The sequence below is a fragment of the Calliphora vicina genome, chromosome 4, assembly GCF_958450345.1.
Source record: "Calliphora vicina chromosome 4, idCalVici1.1, whole genome shotgun sequence".
NCBI lineage: Eukaryota > Metazoa > Arthropoda > Insecta > Diptera > Calliphoridae > Calliphora > Calliphora vicina.
This window is the reverse complement of record NC_088783.1, coordinates 45,233,849-45,259,205: the sequence shown is the minus strand read 5'-3', so window position 1 is coordinate 45,259,205 and position 25,357 is coordinate 45,233,849. Positions and strand designations below refer to the sequence as shown.

General features: G+C 29.9%; 2 protein-coding genes across 4 annotated transcripts in view; both read left to right on the top strand.

Moving 5' to 3' along the window:
• Positions 1-21,602, top strand: part of LOC135957336 (myb-like protein O) — a 165,683-nt gene extending 144,081 nt beyond the window's left edge. For 2 of the 3 annotated variants that reach the window (XM_065508063.1, XM_065508062.1), the window contains exons 2-3: positions 8,198-8,428; positions 9,113-13,481. In XM_065508063.1, coding sequence (XP_065364135.1) covers positions 9,276-13,394 — 4,119 coding nt within the window. In that variant the 5' untranslated portion in view covers positions 8,198-8,428; positions 9,113-9,275 and the 3' untranslated portion in view covers positions 13,395-13,481. Of the gene's footprint in view, positions 1-8,197; positions 8,429-9,112; positions 13,482-21,521 lie in introns of those variants that run through there. The other variant, XM_065508064.1, reaches the window with a different exon arrangement.
• The window catches only part of LOC135958392 (myb-like protein X), a 168,157-nt gene extending 143,981 nt beyond the window's left edge, over positions 1-24,176 (top strand). Inside the window, exons 3-4 of the mRNA XM_065509296.1 lie at positions 21,842-21,883; positions 21,957-24,176. Of these exons, the coding sequence (XP_065365368.1) occupies positions 21,842-21,883; positions 21,957-23,466 (1,552 nt within the window). The 3' untranslated portion in view covers positions 23,467-24,176. The remainder of the gene's footprint in view (positions 1-21,841; positions 21,884-21,956) is intronic.
• Positions 24,177-25,357: the final 1,181 nt, after the last annotated feature.

Genomic DNA, 25,357 nt, shown 5'->3' with positions numbered 1-25,357 from the left:
TAGCTTCACCAAATACATAACACCATGTTTATTTGGCTTTGGTGTCGATTCGGCGGGTCGGGCGGGCTTCACACACGATCTCTTATTCTTTTATAGAGGTCAAGCAGCATTTCGGACATGCAAAATCTTCTTTCAAGGTCTCTCGGCTTCAATTAGTATGGTACTCAATTTCCCTGCTTTTGTTGCTTGAGTAGCACCCAAATTTTGCAAGCTCTTGCTGAGTTTTACAACAATCTTCATGGATCCAATTCTTGGTCTTCAAACGAAAAGATTCAGGTTATTTTTACATTTAAACGCATATTTACAAAGTTATTTACAATTTTAATTTATTGTATTTGTATTAATCGCATGTTTACAAAGTAATATACGATTTAAGAAATATCAAGTTTTTCATAGAAAATATAAATGTTTAATAGAAATAAGAGTGATCACAGATTAAGCTTATTTTTCCATTTAAACGCTTATTTACAAAGTTATTAACGATGTCAGAAATCTTGAGTTTTTCTTAGAAAATTCAGATGATTAGCAATATGAGTGATCACAGAATTTTTCCATTTAAACGCCTATTTATAGAGATATTAATGATTTTAGAAATATGTATGTACATTATAGTTAATTTCAAAAATTTGATTTGCGGCTTTTTTCACTCCTTGTGGTGTTTGCCTTAACAAATCATTTTTAAAGCCACATAACTTTTTAATGGATTGTGATAAAATGAAAATATTGGTATATTGGTTTTGATAAGCTTAAAATGCCTTTTTCTAAAATTCTTTTAATGAGATTTGCGACCCCTGTTATGTGTTTGGAACTATTTTTAAGGTTCAAAAATATCAATTGCATTAATTTTTGATGCAGAATCGACTGGTGAAATCATATTTATAATATATTCAACCGTTTTTGCTCTACAGAAAAATGTGCTCAATATCCGTATCTTTAGGTGAGTTGAACCACCACAAGGCGTGAAAATTTTCAAAAAAAAGAACGCAAAAATATCAGAAAAATTATGATACCCGAAAAACAAATGAAGTTACTTGGTCACAAATGAACTCTAATGTACATATATCGATTTTTCCGTATGTAATATTAAATTTACAGTGTTATAAGTCATAATATTGAAAATTTTTACTGAAATACATACGTTTCATTATTTTTGCTACTTATGTCTTATTAAACTGTGAATTTTTCAATTAACTCTAAGTTAAGCTTTTATTGCTAATGGGGGTAACAGATTTAAAAAAAAATATTTCAAATCTATTTGTATCAAATTGTTATTTAGTGGTATATTCAACTTACACCACTTTTGCTACATTAAATTGTTATATTATGCTCAGTGCAAAGACGATTTTTTCAGCTCCATATGCTTTTGAATAACAAAAGGTAGCTTACTCCACTTTTGTATTGATATTGGTAGAGTAAGGACTGTATGTAACACCAGAACAGCAACAAAAAAATTGTGGGTTACACCACTCTTGCGCTGATGGCCTCATTTGTCAGTCTATACAAAACTGCTTCTAAGTAATTCAGTTTGTATGAAGTAGTCATTGAAAAGAAAGGTAACGTAGTGATTTTTATTTTGAAAAAAAGTTTTTTAAATCTGTAAAGATTTTGAAAGAATATATTTATTAAATAAATACATAAAATATTATCTAAATACATACGCCTGTAATACGCATTATATTGTGACACTGATTACAATCAATGATCTATAAAGTTACATAAATTGTTTGTGATAAAAACGGCTACAACACCCTTGTTTGCCATTCATTAATGCAACATTTATTTATTTGCCAAATTTTATTGGCTGTTGTTCAAATTATTGTGCAAATGAAAGAAATAACATACAAAATCCTTATCGCTCTATAGATAAGATTGTTTTATAGAATATTTATTGTTTATCTGATTTTTATACAAACAAGTATTTTCAATCAATACAAATTATTATCAATTCGCAGAAAACTGAGGACAGTATGGCTGCTTTGCTATTGTTTATAAATAAATATTGATATCATACGATTTTATATGAATTATTATTATGTTTTTTTATCAGTTTGCAAGTAAAATGTGAGAAATATATTTGAACGTTTGAGTCATAGAGAATTATACATAGAGACGAGACACTACGATTTGTCAAAGAAAATTACAATAAATCATATGTCTAATACAATAACAAAATACATTGACTAGCATGTATGTATTTTGTTGTTGCAAGAGTTAGGTTTTTGACAACAGACTTAGGTTTTTGACAATTACGTCTCGTCTCTATGTTACCATGTTTGAGTCATAGATAAATACATACGGATCGGAAACTCTCCTGTCAAAGACCTAACTCAGTTGTCAAAAATCTAAGTGGTGAGAATGTATTAGCAGAAATATGTGAAAAAGATTTTACATGTAATGATTTTGAGTAATGTTTTTGTTTGAGTTTTTTTATACTTTCGGATCTATGTGTATTTCTCTATGGTTTGAGTATTTGCCATATTGATTTAACCCTCTTTAGAAATTAATCATCAAGTGTGTATGTTTTTTAATTTATTTTTTTTTTGTAGAGTTTGCACTTCATGATGTCACACGTTTTGCTGAAATGAGACTTTGAAAATGTAATGAATTTCATATGATCGTCATATGAAATAAATGCGTTTTGTGTGATAAGTGCGATTATTTGAGCTCACGACTAAACTTAAGTATATTGGCACAAATATCGTAAGATAGTGTTTATTTTTTTTCGTATTATTATTATTTCTGTTTTCATTTATAATCAGAAAAATAAATGTTGACTTTTTAATGAAGTTTCCTGACCTACACTCTTTATTGCCATTTTATGTTGGCATAAAGATTGTTAATGAAGAAGTTTTTATGGGAAATAAAAGTTTTAGTTTGGGATTTATTTTCTTTTTGATTTGTTGAAAAATTTTTGTCATGGTTTAAATGATCGTTAAAGGGTATTTTCTACGATCAGTGAAATGTATACCAAAATCTCCCTTTATTTAAAGTAGTCAAGCAAAAGTTTTTCAAAACTGTCGATTTTAATATTTTAAATTGTCACAAATATTATTTTAATAATTTTTTAGGAGAAATAATAACCATAATAAAATACAATTTATAATACCTGCTCAATACTGTATACAGTCTTGAGTACTTAGTTCTTAGAAACACAGAAGGGAAATTATTTTCTAAAATTTTGTATATTATTTCTAGATTTAAATATTCTTTGATCTTCTAGATCCAGCTCGTTATTTTAGAATGCGATCTTCAAATGTTCGAAGGTATTATTAAATCGTTTACTCGATCATTATTTAAAGGCAACTATTTGTTTTGGACAGTCTGTATCATTCATTTTGTTCATATAAATTTTTAAGTATGTATAGATCTTCTACACGTAATATTTCACATATAATTTTATACGTTTCTTTTTTTTATTTTTTTTTTGTAAGCCAGTTAAGGCGTGTGTAATAAATCATCATCATCAAACATAATTTTTGTTCTCTCTTCATTTGTCTTCAGCTTTAATGAGGGAAGTCAAAATGTACTGAATGGCTTAAGACAATATTTTATAATCTTTGACTTTAATCAGTTGCTGTTGTTTATTTTTTTTTTTTTGTTCCTTTGATTCAAGATCTTAAAGTATTACAAAGCATAAATATGAAACTGTTGTTTCTTACTACAAGTATCTTGTCCGTATAATTCAAATATGTTTTGTATATAAAAATCTCGTTAACTAAAACTTATTAAATGCCTCATTAGGATTATGAAATATGTATTGTATGCATATTTTTGTATGAATTTATATTGACTAGAAACAAGCAGACAAAATGATGAATTACATATTTAGTTTGGGATTTATTTTCTTTCTGATTTGTTGAAAAATTGTTGTCTGGTTTAACTGTTTCAGTCACGGTTTTATGCGTATAGGTTTAAAATAAGGTTAGTTTATTATAAAAAGTAAGAATACATAAATCAAAACATAAAAAACCACCCTATTCCACCCCAAGGTTTTTTGTGGAGTGGGGTGGTTAGTTTACTAACCACCGTGGCGGTTATCATTAACAATAATTATGAAAAAAACGAAATAGCAAAGTAACACTGAATTTGATGAACAATAAACACTCTGTTCCTTTTTATTGAATGCGTAAAAGTCTCTTAAAAAAACTGATATTTACACTATATTCAGATTAATATATTAATCTAACCAGAGCACCCTGACGGCAAAGTTTTGCAACAAAACATAAACGATAACTTCCCAAAAATTTAATTGTTTAGCAAAATGCCAATAGATGACAATAAACAATGTTTTTAAGACTAAAGAAAAGGTGGTTAGTAAAGTGATCACTAAACAGCAAAGAATTAAATGATCGTCGAAGGGTATTTTCAACGATCAGTGATTTGTATTGCAAAATCTCCCTTCATATATCTCATATCTATCCAAAGATTCTGATATATCGTTGGTGACATGTTGACACCTCGTAGGTAAGGTTAGCAAGAGTTTCGTACAACAAGTACGAAACTCTTAGAGTCCACTGCAGTTTTAACCTTAGAGTCCACTGCAGTTTTAAAATTTATTCCTTAGTGAAGATCAGGTATGAAAATCTAAATAACACATTGAAATTATAAATTTATTATCCACTTTTAAAGGTTTATTCACCACTGTAGCTCCAAATAATAGAGCTTCCAAACCAAAAGAAGAATCAAACTTATTTATTTTACTAGTAATATGATTTTATGTTTGCATTTCTTTTAAAACTAGTACTATTTGTCGTCTTTATTGATGATGTAAATAGATACAAATATAATTGTGGTGGCAACAATCAGAGTATGTGAAATATTAAACACAAAACTACTACAATTAACACCATGACATGAAAGTGTTAATTATTTTAAGCCTCCAGAATCTGTGAAAATTTTCTTAACAGGGAAAGAAAAAATTTTTTCCATTTCATTCTTATAAATTTATTGTTACGTCATGAATCGTCATATTGAAAATTGAACTTAATAAACAGGGGAAACAGAAAACCAAACAAATTTTTTTAACTCTTTGTAGAATTATTTCAAAGCTTTACAAAAAAAATCATTTGAGTATTTTTTGTACTTAGTAGTAGAGTGACCTAATTTTATACATATTGGAAGAAAAAAAGTAGGGAAAATAATTATTTTCAGATTAAGTTTTTGTAAAACTTCAATTGTGGGAAATTTTAAACGTTTGTAAGACTGCGGTAGACCAATTAATTAGAGGATGCTTGTATTTCATTACAGATGATTATAGATGAGGAAATGTTTGGTTTTTAGGTAAATTTTTTTTGAAGTTCTTTGAGTCTGGCATAAGCTTTTTTCGTATTTTAGTTTATAATTTAGTTTCGCCTCATTTGTGTGGTCTTCTTAAGCTCATTAATAATGTAATACTTAACATAATTGGTTTTAAGTTTATTTTGGAAATCCAAAAAAGATTTTTAATTACAATATTAACTTTAATAGCTTCCTGTAATCTGCTTTTACTGCTTTTTAGCAATGAATTACAAGAAAATTCCAGTATAACAGACGATATTTTTCAAGATATGTATTTCTTTTTCAAATAAGTTGTATCATCCAAATTTTTCCATTTTTTGTAGTTTTTACAAATTGTTCTTCGGGAGGGTGTCTTGGAGAGGAATTTCAGTTCTAAAAATGATTCTACCATTGATTGGCATACAGATATAGCTTCAGCAATATGGCCGCTAATTTGGAAGACTCTTTATTACGGCAATTTAAGTTCCCGAAATTATTGACCCATTGTAGAACTGAATTTTAAACAAGAGAGCTATATTCGGCTGTGCCGAATCTTTATACCCTTCACCAAATTATACTTCAAAATAAAAATTTTAAATATTTTTAGGTAAACAAAATTAATTTTTTTTTCCAAAATTGCTTTTTAATTTTTTGGAAAAAAAAATTTTCGAATTATTTTTTTAAATTTCAAAATTTTTTTTTTATTTAAAAAAATTTTTTGTTTTTTCAATTTTTTTTAAATATTTAGCGAAAAAAAATTCGGGTTAAAAAATATTTTTTTTTAAATTTTAAAATTTTTTTTTTGTTTTTTATTTTTTTTTTAATATTTAGCGAAAAAAAACTTTTAGTGAAAAAAAAAATTCGAGTTAAAAAATATTTTTTTCGATTTTGACCCATAGGTCCAACTTACTATGGTCTTATATTCGTCGTTGCAAAGGTCTTAGAAATGTCTATCATTAGATATCCATATTGTCTATATTAATGACTTAGTAATCGAGATATAGGTCAAAAATCGAGGTTGTTGTTATATCTCAGCCATTTTTGGACCGATTTTCTCGATTTTTTGATGTATGAATAGTGTGTGTAAGACTTTTTGGGGCTCCGGAAAGTTGATTTCAACAGACAGACAGACAGACGGACATGTCTTAATCGACTCCGCTATCTATAAGGATCCAGAATATATATAATTTATAGGGTCGGGTCCTTTGTTCCCAATAGGAACCACAGGACATTATATATATAAGGTCGGAAAATTATATTGTGGAAATTACAAACGGAATGACAAACTTGTATATCGTCCCCTTAATAAAACAATAGTGTATAATTTTTTTGCCATTTCGAAATAATTCAGTTTAAAATTTTTGTGTTAATAGACATCTGGATCAAAAGTAATATTTCAATTGATCTTTTGACCCACTTTGTAGAAGTAGAATTTCACCAAATGTTGACCACATATAGAATCAGTTATGTAGATTCTTATTATGCAATAAAAAAATAATGTTGTATATGCTTATACACTATTGTTTTATTGAGGGGACGATATACCCTTCGCACGAAGATGAAGGGTTTAATCCATCCATATTGTCTAAGTACCTGACTTACCCCCATTTTCTCAATATCTGGTTATCGTTTTTCGTAACGATAAACCTCCAATTAACATTTTTTTTTGTATGAGAACTGTTAGTTTATCGTCACGATTAGGTTTTTTAATTTCCCGACCTTTTTTGATTCCCAGGAATCGGGAAATTTTTTTCTACATTCCCGGGTACCCGGCTATTCCCGAAATATATAATAATACTGTAAATTAGGAATATTATAGCCAAATTTCATATAAAAACTTATAATTATTAAATATCAGAGCTTCGAATTAATTAATAAAATTTGAATTCATTCCAAAGCCTTTGTTTAAACTGAATTCATTTTAAAATTAATTAATAACAGAATTTATTCAAACTTTGAATGATTACATTTTTGTTAAATCAAATCATTTACAAAATTAATTGAAAAAATTGTCTTAAGCCTTTTTGTACTAGATTTGAATTGAAGAAAAATTTAATAATTTAATAAATTTTTGAAGCTATTTTGTTATGGATTTGAATAACAAAATTTAAAGAAATTAGAATGATTCAATAAGAAATAAATTCTATAAAAAATGAATTCTCTTTTTAAATTTTCATATGAAAAACCCCAAATAAATAATAATAGTAAGTGGTCTATTATTGCCGAAATATAAGCAAAAAACTGTAAAAAACTTTTCACAGTTTTTTGGTGAAAAAAATAGAGTTCTAACTTGTTTTCTATTAATTTTTGTCAGTTTTTAATTTCCGGGATTCCCGACTAAAAATCCCGGGAATCGGGTAGTGAAAAATTGGCAAAATTCTCGGGAAATTTGTACCGGGAATTCCCGGGATAAAAACCCTAGTCACGATAAAAAAAATAACCAGATATTGAGAAAATGGGGGTTAGTAAATCAAAAATCGATGTACTCTTCGTTTTTTCATATGTCCCAGCTATTTGCGGTCGGTATTTTTTCCGATATTTGGACTATTTCAAAAAGATTTTGCCAATTTTGAGGATTTTCATTTCCATTTTGAGGATTTTATACAAAAATTATCTGTTAACAGAGTCAATGACATAAATTTATTTACATATTTGTGTAATAGTCTTCTTAAATTTGTATACTTATTGTAAAAACTCCCATTATTACAAAGCAACCGAAATTGTGTGGTGACAAAGTGTAATGTAGTGTAAATTTTATTTAAAGACATGAAAATTATGCTCATAGATTTTTTTAAATAAAACCTCAATGTAAATAACAACAATAATAAAAAAAGAAAAACAACATTAAAACACAACTACTACAAGAAAATTGAATTCCTAATATAACGAAATTAATTTGTTTTCTTGCGTTTATTCGCTTTTTTTCCACTTCTCATTACAGACAATCAATTGTGGACAACTCAGTTAGAGATTTTGAATGGTTTCATAGATCAAGCAGCTATTACAACTAAAGCAACAACCAATTCTTGTACTATTCCAACAACTTTACCAGATGCTGATGATGATTGTTTTTGTTGTTTGAGGAGATAAAAACAACCGCCGCTAATAATTGTAATGATTGGTAAATGGAATAACGGCATGTTAAAAGAAATTAAGAGGAAACAATATTAAAGTAAGTTATTTGCTTTTTTTCTTTCATTTTCTTCTTTGTCTTTAGTTTTCTTTGTTTTTACATCTGTACATATTTTCAAATTATTTATTTTCTTTGCATTTAGTTTGCGATTTATATCGGGAAAATCTTTTAGTTGTTACAGTGGTTTTGGAGGTGAGAAGATAGTTCCAAAACGTTTTACACAATTAAGCTCACAACTAAGAAAGAACACATTGTATAAATTATCTGTCAGTTTTAGTTTGTAGTACCAAATTAAGAATATAATGAAATTGTGGAAAATCATAACAGTTAAACGATTTTTTACCCCCAAAAATATTCCAGTCTAATATTTGAAATTTTGAAAAGCTAATAGGAAGGAAACAAATCATTTCGATCAAACAAATTTAAAAAAATTCGATAAAAGGCAAACTAAAGCGAATTCGAGCCACTTCAAATTTTGTATGATCATACAGAACCATGTTTTGATAGATTGGGAACGGTTATGGTCCGATACCTTGTCGAAAATGTTTGTGTCCTCCCAATAACAAAAGCATTCTGTTTGTAAACTCAAATATACTTTTGCTCACTCTCCAACTACTGTGCACAAAAAAACAATTTTATTACAATAATTTCCACATCATATGCTTGCATATAATCAACACATTTTCAAATTAACTTAAATTAACTCTTTGCCACTCTTTACAGCTTCTCACACACAGGAAATACGAATACATTTGGAAGATTCAATGCACGTCATTATAAGCCAAACAAACTCTTCAACTGCTCCTCCTTCTGCAACCCTACTTCCACTTCTATCGGTATCTCCCAGCAACACTTTCAATTCTCTACAACACACCTTCGAAGCGTCATGTCAGAACCAGTCAGCAATGATGTTAGCACAGAATCATTATGTACGGTTATAGAAACGAGCAGTAACGAATATTTATCGAATAAATTTAAAGATCCCCTCAAAAGTATTTCACTAGAATCGTTAGATACAAATAAACGCAACTCATTCAACGAATCGCAGACAACAAATCTCAAGAGTAACGGCTGTTTGCGCAACAGTTCACTGGATGAAGGCTGTGATACAGATGCCACAGATCGTTCATTTAATACCACAGAAGAGGAAGACGGTGGCAACAAGCCAGAGGTAAAGACAAAATTGAAAAAATCGGTTTCATTTGATCCGAACGATGAGAAGATACGCAAATTTATTACCGGCGAACCAATTGTGGATCAACAGAATCCCTTCAAAACCAACGGCTATTTGAGTAACGGTAACGCCAAGAGAAAGGAAAAGAAAACTCCACCTCCGGTGCCAGCCAAACGTTCTACCTTAAGTGTGCGTAAAACAGTTACCCAGCAGCTAAGAGAACGTGAACGGGAAAAGGAGAAAGAAAGAGAACGCTTGAAAAACGAGGCTAATAATCGCAAGAGTAACGGCATCATCAAGTCGCCCTCTGATGAGTTTGTTACCACAGAAGAGGTCTTAAAACAATCGAAGTACGTCAAAACGTACATTAAAAATCCCGATCCATATTTCGTCTATGATCCCACAGTATTAGCCAGAATTAAATTTGAAGAACTAAGAGAAATAGCTTTAAAAAAGCCACCAAAGAAGTTACAACAGCCAGCCCGAGATCATCAACGCGATAGATTTAAAGATTTAAAAAATCGACAATCCGAACCTAAACATCCCAAACTGCCCTTGGCATTTAAGAAATGCTCCAAGCCCAACTATCCTGAGCTATCTGACTTGAAAATTAAAACAGGCACCGATCTCGAAGACAGCCTTTATAATCCCCTGGAGGTGAGCAAGAATGCCAAGAAGTTTGATGAAAGAGTCAAGAAATTGCACATTTCATCAGATGATGATTTAGATGAAATCGAAGAACCTTTAACGAAAAGTGAATCCAGTGATGACAATAATATGATGAGCCAACTGAAAAGCAGCGAAGAAGATAAAATGCCCCAAAGTGAGGAAGGTAACATAAGTCGAGAACCTTCTCCACCACCCCAAGGTACATTTACCAATACCATCAAGTCGAAAGAATTTCAAGAATATCTAGAGAAAAAAGGTCTAACCTTAATACCCAAAAAGATACCCAACGGTGCCCAAAACATGTATACCAAACCGCAAGCCACTGCTATTAAACAGATCAGCTTTAAAGCTGAGCCAGAATGTATACACTTCTCACATGGTCTGGATAGTGTAGACGGTGGGGAAAATAATCGCAAACCTTCAGTGTTTCAGCGATTATTGGCCAATAGCATATTTGCTTCGAGAAGAAAAACCACACCTAAAGAACCTTTACCCAATCCCAAATCAGTGTATGATTTTAATAAGCCCAATAATTATCAAGAAAATGGCTCTTTGAAACCCATTAAAAGAGTGGTGTTGGAACGTCAAAGTTTCCATGGCCGACCAAAAACAGGCAATCTATTAAGTCCGGCAGAGGCCTTGGAATTGAAACAGCAAATGGAAAGATCTCGCAAAAGTTATGCCAGTGGGGATAATCTTTCCGTATCCATTTCAAGTGCTTTAACCGATGCTGAAAATAATGAAAACAATGGTTCTACTGAAAATCCCCCAGCCAATAAAGCCCATAATCCTACTTTAACCCCAGGCTTAAGACGTAAGGAATTGCAAATTAAGACCATAGCCAAGCCTCCTCGGCGAACACTCTCGCGGGAGCGCATGAATAAGCACGAAGCCAATCATAAGACGGTACTAAGCGAAAGACCTACCACAGTTAATAACAATTTATACACTCTACCCAGAGAGAATACGCAAAAGAATGATACGAATTTCCGACGTTCTTTGGAACGCCAGAGTATGATACCCAAAAGAACTTCACAAACTGCTGACCGGCAACAGGTATTTCCCCGATCATCGTCCATGGATCGCAATGAGATTTTAAGAAGAAACGCTGCCCGTGTGCAACAGCAAAGATCTAATAGTGTAACGGGAGATACTTTATTGGCACCAGCACCCATTAGTACTCGAACAAAGGAAAATTTGAGAGAAACCTCATTTCCGGTTAATGAGGGTCCGGTCATGACTTCGACTCCCATTAGAGAGGGTCAAATACCCAGACTAGGGGAAACCAAAACTATTTCACCCATTTCATCCATACCCAAAAAAGCCTCACAGTTGGGAGTCTATGTAGATCAGCAAGAATGGGAGAAACTAAGAGCCATTAAAGAGCAAACCGATAAAGAGTTGTATTTCAGAGTAATGCAGCAACAACAGAAGTTGCAGCAGCAACAGCAGCAGCAACAACAACAGCAACAAGGTACTATGGGCCAACCTCAAATGACCGATAAGCAATTGGAAAATATTTATGAACATTTACCAGGAGGCTCCCAAGTACGTTTAGCACCTCAAAACGATGGCAGCTTTACACGAGGTTCTCCTCAGCGCAATACCTTTTCAGGAGTTATACGTTCCAACAACAGACAGGTGAAAATTATAGACGGTAAACCTATAGTGGGCACTGAACCTTTAAACACACAACAAGTATTGCAAAATACTCCCACACGCTGCCAAAGTGTTTTGGATGGCATGATCCAAGGTCAGGCCAATACCAAACGAGGCTACGAAAGTGAGACTCCCGAAACTCCGGTGGTATTGAGAAGAAAACAAGACGAGGCCACACAGCCAACAAGACGCATTGGCGGCCTCTTGACTAGAGATGAAATATTGCAGAAAATTAAAGAGTTTTGTCGTAAATCACTCAACAAAACACCCACAAACCAGCCAAATCCGCCTCTACAATCTATATATGAGAAACAAACCACAGATCTCTCACCGGTTTCTTATGTATCCGTAGAGACACACCAAAGGCCGGCTTCTAGAATGTATGCAGCTCCCCAGGTGCCACAACGTATGCACAGCTTGCCAACAGCCACCGGGGGTGGACATTTTGTTCCTATTGCCCAAGAAATTATAACTGATCCCAACACCAATTCACCCATTTATGCACATGTGGTGAAACGAGGCAGTTTACAATCCAATCAATCGGAATTGTATGAAATTCCTCAACGCTCTATAGTAACAGCTGGCGGCCAACCAACCCAATATTTGGTGAGGAGAGAACCAGAATTGAAACCTGTATACATTAGACAAGGAACTTTACAGAGACCCGAAAGTGCCTTTTCCCCAGCACCCACACAATACATACTAGTAGATGGTGACAAATTGCAACCAGCACAAATAATTACAGCCTATCCACAGAATGAGTTGTACGCCCAGCCGCAATACATAAGACCACATCAGCTGCAAAATATGCCTGGTGCTTCTTATGGCTATATAACGGTGAGGGAACCGGTTATGCACCAGCAACCGCAACAACTGCAGCAGCATCAAATAATACGTCCCCGTTTGCACGACGGTCGTAGTACTCCATTGATACTTGATCGTAGTTCAAGTCAACAAGTGAGTCAAATCTATTGGACACCACAACATCAGAGACTACAACACACCCAGCAGGCTGGACTACTAACAGATCAGATTAGTCCACGTTACGCTCTCAAACAGTCTTATGTGATGTCAAGTCCCCAACAACTGCAGCAACAACAACAGCAAAATCGTGCTACACCAACAATAATGATGCTACAGCAAACACCACAACCACAACATTCACCATTGCAGCTAAACAGCAACAACATTCCAACACAACAACGTCAGTATTCGCCCATTATAAGGGCAACTACACCAACACAACAACAACATCAGCAACATTTTCTGCAACAATTACAACAACACAACAATAAACCACAACAACCACAAATACAAGAAATTTGCACATCCAACACAGTACGAAGACAAAGTCCCGCTTTCGACTGGGAGAGCGGCTCCGAGGCGGGCGAGGTACAAAGAATCATGGAGAAGCAACAACAAAATGGTGAGTTAAAACGTACAACACTGTTAAGGAATTTGAGGCTGAAAATGGCACGTTTAGTGGGCAACACTAGAAAGTAGTATAGTTACTAATAAATAAAATAAAATACAAAAAACAAACAAAACTACAATTAAACAGTTTAATTTAACAATATAAAAAATCAAGTGCTATGTTTACTTTTAAGTTTAAAACTAAATAACTAACTAACTAACTAATAATGATTTTTGTGTTTAAACTAATTTAAAAACAAAACAACTAAAACTTAAGCATGTTTATTATCCACTTAATAATAAAACATAATAATAATTATTATTATAGGTTTTTGTTTGCTCCCAATTTACTAATAAAAATCTCCAATGTTCGAAATACAATTTTGTTACATTGTTATTTACTTTAAATAAAGTTTTGGTATAACGATATACATATTAATAAAACTGGGTTTCTTTTATTGTAGTTCTACTTTTACATTTTCTGCTCACTGTAGTACATATATTTCTAAATAAAAAAACTAATCGTTATTCCCTATTTATTTTTTTTTTCAAAAATACTACTAAAATGTACAACTGTGATAAGTAGAATACACAAATTTGCATAACTGCTAATTGTCTCCACTATTATATTCTATTACAATTTATCCATTCGGCCATATTGCTCTGCTTGGATGTTGCCATTTGTGATGCTGCCATAGATTTAGCATAAATCATATAAGATGTATTTAACTAGTGTTGCCATTCAATTTATCTTAGTCACGAACCACTTATTTACATACATAGATAACAGTGGCGTTATGTCAATAATGAAATATTTAAATTTTAGAGAATGTTTTGGGGTATTATTAACATTACTTTTAACCCCCATTAACACGAAGCCTGGTTAGGCGTTAACTAACAGTTATACTGTCGGTTAAAATTATGTTTGTATGAAAACTGTCAGTATAACTATTAGTTAATACATAACCAGACTTCGTGTTACTGGGGGTAAGTCTAATAAATAATAATTAGATATGTATATAAGTTTTTTTTTGTATTTAAGTTTAATTTCATATTATTTTAAATTATTTCATTACTTCAAGTAACTGATAAACTCTATATAACTTTATTTTTATTATCTTCATTTTAAATATCTGCTAAGTTAAATAAACTAGGGGTATTTTATTTATATAATGCAAAATTCTGTTTCATTTACACAAAGTTTAATTCCCAACTATATGATGTGCTAAATAAACTTAATATTTATTTAGTTTTTTATCTCTATTAAATATGCACATACAAAAATTATTTATAACTGATATCAGACGTATCTCTTATCAAATCATAAACTGCATGATTAATTAGATTGTTGTATTTAAAATAAAACACAGTAAATAAGTTCAAGGTAAAATAATGTACTTTTTGAAAATAAGCAACATGAAATAATAGATTTAGAATAAAACAATGCGATTGATGATTGTCTGTAACTTATAAAATGCAAAATCCCCTTTTTATAAAATAAAATTTCGATATGCCATAATAAAATTTATCAAATTTATTTATTGTGTAAATAAAATAATCAAATATTTGATCATACGATTATGGCCGAGTAGTGAATTTATAAAAAAGGGGGAAAAGGAAGAATAATTTTGTAGACTTGTGGGTAGAAAATGTGTAAAAATAAATAAAATATTTTGTAGAGATTTAACAACGTATTCAGAACTTTGTTACAATAAAAAAATTACATTAAAAATGGACAAGTTTTAAAAGATTTTTTCTTGAAAAATAATTTTTTGGCTTTTTACAAGTTTTAATTTAAAAACGAATTTGCTAAACATCAATATCAATATTACGCACTTTGAATATAATTTCGAGGGACCGTAACGGTTATAAGTGATATCATTAATCTTATTTTATAACAGTTATTTTGCGACCTTAAAATAAAAGTTCGCATGAAACTCTTAAAAAGGAGTTTTTTTTATAGCCGTCATAAAAAAACTTATTTGAGGAGTTTTATTTTTCCCGTCAGAAAATAAAACTGAAAGAGCACGTCAATACGAATCTGTTATCTATTATTTACAGTACCTTATAATTTCTTTAAATAAAATATTACTTTCGATAATTTTATATACCGAATATTCGTTATATATATTTAAATACCAATTTTTGGATTTAGCTTATTTTCTATTTCTTTCCTTGATTTTTTATATGTTTTTTATGTTTTTTATTAAAAGTATTTTTTTTTAGCTATTTTCAATATTTAATAGGGTATTCAATCGATTAACCGTTAATCGGTTAACCGATTAATTTTGGACGGTTAACTGTTCGAATAATTTAAAATTGCCGATTTTCAAATAACAAATAAACCGATTAATTTGTGTCGATTAACCGATTAACCGAAATTCCTTTTTTTTACACTTCAACATATTTTTTTGCATTTATTTTTCCATTTCAATTCAAATACAAATTTCAAATTAAAATTAGATATTTTTCGAATTTTAATTTACATGTATTTGAAACTTTGTTTGCATTTACATGTACAGAACTTAACGAAACTAAACGAAAATATCAAAAGTATTCAATATATAAAACAATCCAAAAATGACACCAATGGTATAACGAAAGATTTGATATGCTAGAAAAAACTAAAAAAAAACTGAGATATTGGATATTATTTATCATGCTTTCGATTTCTCCAACATCTACAACCAGCGCGAGAATTTTTTCTAAGTAGTTTTATTAAATCTAAAGAAAAAAATCGTTTAAAAGGAAAAAATTAAATTATATTCTTTTTTAAAAAGATTATTTCAGAAGATCTGACTAAAATCCTAAAAAAAATCAAATTTGTATACAAAAAGGATCTAAATTATCATATTTGATATTATTTTTTGGTTGAATTGTTATGTTTTGTTTGTTTTTTATGTTTTTGTACACAAAATTCGTTTTATTTTCAATTTAAAATTAAAATAGACATTATTCGGTTAATCGAATAATTTTAAATTAACCGAATAAATCTAGAACCCGATTAATTATTTGCTCGATTAACCGATTAAACCAGAAACCCGATTAATTGAAAACCCTAATATTTAATAATAATTATTATTAAAATCCATACAATTACACATTATAAAGCTACATTTACCTCAATCTTTACTTTTTTCTACATATTTTACTCAAACTAATTTTTTGCGTCTAGCAACACTGAAAAAACTCTCCACTACAAACAAATTTCAAGCTGGCAATGCCATGTTTAACATCTGTGTGTAGAGCAATGATGTTCATTTCATTGTGCTTTCGCGCTGAGTAACAACACACATATTCTTATTCTCTTTAAAAGAGTATAAAGTTTTCGAAAATTCATTAAGCATTGTTGTTGGTTGGTCTTTGAACGAAGCATAGCAAACACACGCGTTTCAATTAAAATTGAACACAAAACAACAAAGTCAGAAATAAATAAAAAAAATTGAGATAATTTCTGCCGTATAATGTATATTCTTTTATTTCCTTAAAATTTAAATTACATTCATTTAATAAATTGGTTATATCTGGCAAAAATTCTAAATCTAAACATTCTTTATTTTGTTCTTATTTTAAGTGTTTGACATTATGTTTGCTGGGTAGCTCTCTCACCAATACATCTTCATTTTTATTTTTGAACATCACTGGTGTAGAGTTATACAATAAACAACAAGTAAAAAAAACAAACAAACGCACACCTACACATTTTTCATATTCACAAAAGAAAAAAAAAATAACACTACAAAAATAGCAAAAACACACGAAAAAGATGAAAATAAAAACATTTTTCATTTTCTAAATGTTTGTGGCTGTCGTTGTCGTTAAATAAATTGTGCACAAAAAGTTGACGTAGTTTTTGAGCAGTATTCAGTGCTTATGGTAGGTTAAATTTTATTATTAAAACAATTCGCGTAATACACAACAAGCTCAAAATATAATTAATACAATTTATAAAAAAAACTATCGCTGTTTTTCTTTTTGCGCAATAATAATAAATACAAGTAGATAGTAGTGTCTTTAAATGGAATAAAACAAACTGTTGAAAATGGAAAAATAAACAAAAAAAGCAACAAATAAATTTTGTTATTGTTGCAATTTTTTAATGAGAAAAAAGTGAAATGTTAATTAACTGTAAAAACACAAGTAATTATAAAAATAAAGCACAAAAGAAGTGTTGATTTGTAGGTCTTTTGATCTATTTACACAAGGACTTTTGTGGGTTCTGTTTCATTTTTGTCAAATTGTTTTTGTTGTTGTTCTAGTAAGTCATGTGAAAATTGTTGTTCATTTTAACAACAGTTGTGTGTAAAATTGTAGATTAAAATAATTCAATATAAAATTATTACCCAGTTAATAAAACTTCGGCAGATTAAGTTAATTATTATTAATTTCCTACACCAGATGCAGCCATACAACCCCGCAACATGACCCTCCTCCGTCATGTTTTACAGTGTTTACTACATTGTTCTTTTCCAATTCAGTGTTTGGCCGTTTTCAAAAGAGTTACTCTGCCGGCCGATAGAAAAATATTAAACATACTCTCATCTGAGAACAGTATTCCGTCCAAGAAATCTGAAGCCCATGATGTCCGAATATGGAAGTGCATCATGTTTCCCATATTCTGCCGACTCCTCCGCAATCACCTGACATTAATGCCATAAAACCTATATGGGATGAATTGGGCAGACGTGTAGGAAAGCACCATATTACTAGTAAGACTCTACTTAAAGAAGTCCTGTTACAAGAATGACAAAATATTGGAGCTGACGTCACAAAAAAAAAATGGCCCATTCATTTTTGGCCGCTTAAAATCGAACTTCAAAACATTAGTTAATCTTATGTTTAGTTTTTTCATATATTTCAATAAGTTGTTGTCCTTTAAAAAATATGGAAATTAAAATTTAATCTGTCTGTAGTGTGAATATTTAAGCCCGGCACTGTATATTTCTAAGCTAAATTTAGATAGGTATACTATTAAAATATAGTAAATTTCAGCGTTTTTAAGAATTAATAAAAGTTTAATTAAAATACATTTATAGAAATAGAAACTTTTAAACTTCTGCAAGCAAGAGGACAGAAATAGAAAAAAATATGTAGGAAAACGATATGGAAAACAGTTATTTCAATATTTTATTTTGATAATTTCTTTTGGAACAAATCAACATCCCAGTAACACTTTATATTTTCATAATTTTTGTTCTGTTAGTATTCATATTTTCTGTATATTAAGGTCCAACGTTGGACACAGGGACTTAAAACTCTTGAGTGTATCAAACACCGGCTTCGCTAGATTCACTTTTTCTGTATATCAAGATTTTAAGATGTACTGTCATATAAATTCATATTATATATCATATAAGAGGTATTTGAAGCACTATTCAATTATACCCATAATGATCAGATCATTTTTTAAATATATAAGACATTTACTGTTATATATATATGGGGTATTCACACGGTCTAGTATTTGGTCATATTGTCATAATGTCCTAATATATTATGATTAGGTGTTTACTCACTTTTGAGGCTCTCTATATAACATGTTATCTCAAATAGAAATAATCTTTAAGTTTTTTCTAAAAATCCCATAAAAACCAAAATTTTTAAATGCCTTTTATTTTATCTCACCTGTAAATCATTCTGTTAAAACATTTAAATATTGTTTTGTTGGTTTTAGTATCTACATTGGCATTATGACAATTTATTGATGGTCTATTAATATTTTTGTACAGTCTCTTTTGTAAATAATTTCAGCTAAATTTAAAAACCGCACAAAGTGTTGTGATTTAAATACATATTGAGTGTAATATAAACTGCATAAATGCATTTTCATTTTAGTGTCTAGCGATAACCGGTTTGTTGTTGAAACGATTAAATGGATTTTAGAATATATTCAAAAATATATATCGTTAGATTAGTTGTGAAACATGTTAAGTCCAGTTGTTATGAAAATTTAGATATTAATACAAAACAATAATTTACAATTAATTCGATTTTTCTAGTAGTTATACTGTGGTATATAAAAGTGCTAAGTTAGTATTGTGGCAAACGTGCTAAGTCTATTTTTTTATTTATACAAATCTTATATTCTATATTTAATTCGATTATTCGTTGCAAAAATTTTCAAATTCAAATATCTTAATCTCATTTTGTCTTTATTAGCCTGCAAATAATCTTGCACTATGCAACAATTCTTCATAATTGTGAAATACTTGTATGTTTCATACACAATTTACGATTTAATTGGGGCTCAAATAAAATGCAAAAACACACAAACAACAGGAGGAGCAGGCATCATACTTTTATTTAGGTCTAAAGTACACGTAATATTTTTGTCTGAATAAGTATCTACATATGTATCTTTTCTAATAATCATTTGCAATACACTTGCAAGTATTTATTGTCAACAATATAAAAATTGTACACGTATGTTGTCGGTCGGCTCTTAAGAAATTTCTTATTGAAATTATTAAACAAAAACAAAGCACTTAGTTTAGTGACAATTGCAATAAAGAAAAAGATATTGAATATTTTTTTAAATGTTTAGAGAAAAAAAGTTGGTTTGAATTTAATAATATTTGTGTAAATAATTAAAACATTTAAAATATTGAACAATGCAAACCTATTTCATTTACTAATTTTGTAGCAAACGAGGATTACTGAATTTTGGTAAATAAAATTATTTAAAAACAGAGTTTTTATAATACCTGCAAAGTAATGAATTTATTATTTTTATACCATTCACCATAGTGGTAAGAGATTACGAGAAAATCGTAATCTCGTAATTTTATTTTGGTTTCAAAACTATGAAATTCAGTGACACATCGGTAGACCATCAAAAATTAAAACTGTGAATCCAGAATCTTAAGTTACTAATCTTTCATCTCTTAACGTTATAATCGTTTAAAGCTTAAAAATTTAGGGCTTGTAAATCTTTTATTGATCTGCTTCATTTTGCTTGCTTCACCATAATAGGGACAGTATTTACTTCTTTTTTTAATTAAACGATGCATTTACCTTTATAAAACAGTTATCGCACAATAACTCAATTTTGGAATTTTTGTTGCTTAACTGTTTTTTGAAATAAACGATTCAGTTGTTAATCGTTAGAAAATGTATGGCTTTCTCGAACGCCATTCACAGATATCTTTGAGCTAGACTATTATATCGCATAAATACAATTTCCTTATAAAAGACACCTCCGAATCGAATGGACGTTTATTCAAAATTGAAAACTTTTATGCACTTTTTTAAAAAATTGCAATATTTTACAATTTATTTCCTTAGATGTTTAATAAAAGTCGTAATAAAATATCTGTAAATAATTTCGTGATAGATGATAATTTATATTGTGAAAAAAATCTAATTATTTTTTTGATTTTAGATCCCGATGTAAGAATACGATTAAATTTTATAAAATAATTTTGAAATTTTCAACTTAAAACCCACCTTACTTTTGTGCGCAATGATAAAAATTATTTACGCGAACAGTTTTAGCATACTTAAGTATCGGTGCATACAACTACTAAATGGCGTTCTTGACATAAAAAGATTTGAAAAATATTTTTAGTAAAATTCTTAAAATTTTTTTGATATTCCTCATATATTTGGTAAAATGTCATAAATATTTTTAAAAACTGAATTTTTTTTGTTCACACTCACTGTTAACACAAATATTTTTTGTCACACGGTATATATCATAATACGTCATTCATATTTTGTTCATAAATAGGTAGCATCTGGCATCTCTTAAATATTGTATACCTCCCACAAACAAAACAACAAATAATAAAAATGTGTTTTTCTTTTTTGAAAATTTTATTTTTAAAAAAGGCATCCACACGAACACATCATAAACTAACAACACATTTTTAGGCCCAGTGGATAAACGTTGACAAAGGAAACAACACAACAAGCCAAAGAAAAATTGCGTGTATTTAATACAATCATACAAGAAACAAAGAAAATTCTTTAAATATTAAAAACAAAAATCAAAAAATTATCTTAAATAAATTTTGCATTAAACTAGAAATTATTTCGCCACAAACATCAAAATCATCACACAGATTTATTAATCTTTTTATTTATTATCTAAGAGGTAGAGTAGTCATGATAAATAGTTAACATTTAAAATATATAACTTATAATAAGATAAGATAATACTTTTATTTTTGTAAACAATTTATTTATAAACATTTTTATTTCCTGTTTTTGTTTTAGATTTAAAATACATACATTTGGATTTGCAAAAGCCCCAACAATTACAACAGAATGGATAGAAAAAAGGAGGACACAGAGGAGTCAAGCAAGCCAATTAATTTAGCAACTTTAATAATAACTCCTACAACAGCAACAACTGCTGCCACAAATATTTTAACACCAACAACTGATGATGAGGCCAGTACCGAGTCTTCTGATACTTTTGAAACCTGGACTTTAGTAAATGACAAAGAAAAGCTTAATAAACTACATGAGGAATTGAAAGGACAACGTGTGGAAATTTTAAAAAATAGTGATAACGATGAGGAAGAAGACTCCAAAGAGGAAGATAAGATAAATGAGCAAGAAATACAATTAAAAGAGTGAGTTGTTCATATAGATTTTAACACAATTTTTACTTAATTTCTAATTACATCTTTTCTTGTTTCTTTATAGTTCTCTAAATGATAGCAACAATGATGATTTCTCTGATGGCATTTCCATTATAAGTGAAAGCGAAAGTGTGGGCCGTATATCGCCTCATCCTTATCTGAGAGATCATTTGCATGACTTGAATTTTAAATTCTCTCTAAGTGATCACATGGATGATTCTATTTTAAACAAACTGAGAGAGGAAATGGAAAATGAAACAACAACACCTTTGGTAGTGCAACAAACTCCAGAACCAATTGCTGAGCAGCAATTACGTCAACGGCGTAGATCTTCAACAGCTGCAACAGACTCTCAGGCTTTACAAAAAGCCTCACAAACTGTAGCCACTACTAGCGGTTTTGCGCCTCTTGTAAAGCGCGGTTTACAAGGCATCTTCTATGTGGGTGTGGGTCTAGCCATATTGGCCTTAATAGGTAAAATTGTCCACCCCACCTGGCAGCCATTGGCCAGTGTGGGCAGCTCTTCTGGTTCGCCAGGGGAGTTGGAACAAAAAGTCAATGACATGGAGTTGCAAAACAATTTAATGAGAGCCGAAATTGATTTACTCAATAAACAAGTGAAATATTTGTCTACTCTCAATGATCCTCAGCAAACACAGCAACAAAAACAGGCTAAATATAAAGACAGCAAAACTTTTAAAGCCTGGACTGGCAATGGCGATTCACTCAAACCGGTAGACATTACCAAACAAGACTTAAGAAGGCCCTATAAATGTCCGGACGGCTCTTTTGTGGAAATTGCCAATATGTGCATGGAACAATCTTCTTCCAATGAACCCTCAATAGTAGACCAATTTGGCCATGTTGTAAACGATCTTAAAGAGCAGTCTGAAGCCTTTAAAACCTTTGAGAAGGTGGCAGAAGAATTACAAGGTTTCCAAGACAATCCCTTTGAGCAATTACAAGATGTTTTCACAGATCAGGTGCCCACGGAAGCAAAACGAAAAGAATTCATTAAAAATAAACCCATCTATCAAGCAACAGAAGACTACAAACAAAATCTTCCTCCAACAGAAAAATATCAGAAATACCAAACGACAACAGAAGACGCCTATACCCCTAAACCACATAAACACTCGAAATACGATGACAGCTCTAAAACCAACAAAGAATACAAAAAATCTTATGGCAAAGATGAAAATAAATCAAATAACGAATTTAAAAAACACCATCACAATCCCGACAATTCCCGCGACAATTCCAAAGAACGGAAAGAATGGAAATCGGATAAATATAACAACAATTCCAAAGAAAAGCAATATCGTAAAGACTATTCAAAAGAGCTTTATAATAAAGACTTTGATGACTCCAAGGAAAATTCCCCAGAAAATCACTCCAAGGAACGTTACAATAAACAAAAACGTAATAGCGGTCAATGGCAAGAGAAGTATATGAAGCATAGAGAGCAATTGCGTAATGAAAATGAACAAAAGTATCAGGACAATAAGAATTGGTACATCAAACGTGGCGACAGTCGTGAGCATAAACGTAGTGGCGAAAAACAATATAGATGAAATAATAGTATCACCTCCTCATTCTAACAGAGCACTACTTAAATTCAGAGTTTATATCTCAAACTCTTGTTTTTTTTTGACGAAAACAATTTTGTTGTGATAGTAAACAAAAATACATAATTATATATATATTTTTTATTTTAATTAAAGATTATAAACATTTATTTAGAATTGTTATGTAAAAACTGATTGTATACCCTTTATACATGTCTCTAAATTTAATTTTTAGTTTAATCGTTAATTCAATTTTCGATTTTTTCTTATAATTTTTAAAATTCTTATTCATATATTTAGTATTTAGTTGTATACGTTTTATTTTTAAAAATTGTTTAACATTTTATTTGAAAATTTTCTTTTTTATATCATAATTTCATTTTAAATGCTTTTTTTTCGTCTTCATTTACCTGTATTTTAGTTCTTAATGTGTATAAACGAAATAAGAATTATGTTTTTAATGTGTTATATATAATTAATTAATATTTTTTGTCTTTCATTTTGTAAAATTTTTGTTTTCCTTTGTTTTTTTTTTTAATTTGTGAAATATGATTTGACTTTAGTTATAAAACGAAAATTTTACAAAATTTTCATTGCCCTCCCCCCAAAATGATCCCCTCCTCTTTAAAATTACACTTTTATTGTGCAAGTTAAATAGTATATACTAATTACACGAAAATCCTATTTGTAAACTATTATTATAATGATGATAATAATAAATAAAATAAATTAAAATACAAGAAAAAAATATTAATAAATGTTGAAGTAATGTGTGTATTTATATTGTTAAATGAATAGGATAGATACTGTTTTGTTGGAAATTTAATAAAATGCAAACCACATAGTAGCAGCAGCCAGGAATAATGTCCAGTGACAGTTCATTACAAGAATTTATAAAACAATTAAAGAGTTTTCCAATGAGCACATAATTTTGTATTTTAAGAAAATATTTATTTAGGTGTTTTCGATGGCATGTTTGCTATAGAAAATTTCATTCCATAAGAAAGAAGTCTTCTATAGAAAAATATCTTTAAACTGTTTTTTTTTTTTTTTAGAAAAATGTCATCATTAGACAGTGACTTCATTAGACAGTGTTCAATAGAGAAGTGTAGACAGTTTTCAATAGAAAAGTGAAATTTTTCTAAGGAAAAGTGTCTTCTTTAGACAATTTTCTATAGATAAGTGTCTTCTTTAGACAGTTTTCTATAAAAAAGAATCTTCTTTAGAAAGTTTTCTATAGAAAAGTGCCTTCTTTAGAAAGTTTTCTATAGAAAAGTGTCTTCTTTAGACAGTTTTCTATAGAAAAGTGTCTTCTTTAGACAGTTTTCTATAGAAAAGTGTCTTCTTTAGACAGTTTTCTATAGAAAAGTGTCTTCTTTAGACAGTTTTCTATAGAAAAGTGTCTTCTTTAGACAGTTTTCTATAGAAAAGTGTCTTCTTTAGACAGTTTTCTATAGAAAAGTGTCTTCTTTAGACAGTTTTCTATAGAAAAGTGTCTTCTTTAGACAGTTTTCTATAGAAAAGTGTCTTCTTTAGACAGTTTTCTATAGAAAAGTGTCTTCTTTAGACAGTTTTCTATAGAAAAGTGTCTTCTTTAGACAGTTTTCTATAGAAAAGTGTCTTCTTTAGACAGTTTTCTATAGAAAAGTGTCTTCTTTAGACAGTTTTCTATAGAAAAGTGTCTTCTTTAGACAGTTTTCTATAGAAAAGTGTCTTCTTTAGACAGTTTTCTATAGAAAAGTGTCTTCTTTAGACAGTTTTCTATAGAAAAGTGTCTTCTTTAGACAGTTTTCTATAGAAAAGTGTCTTCTTTAGACAGTTTTCTATAGAAAAGTGTCTTCTTTAGACAGTTTTCTATAGAAAAGTGTCTTCTTTAGACAGTTTTCTATAGAAAAGT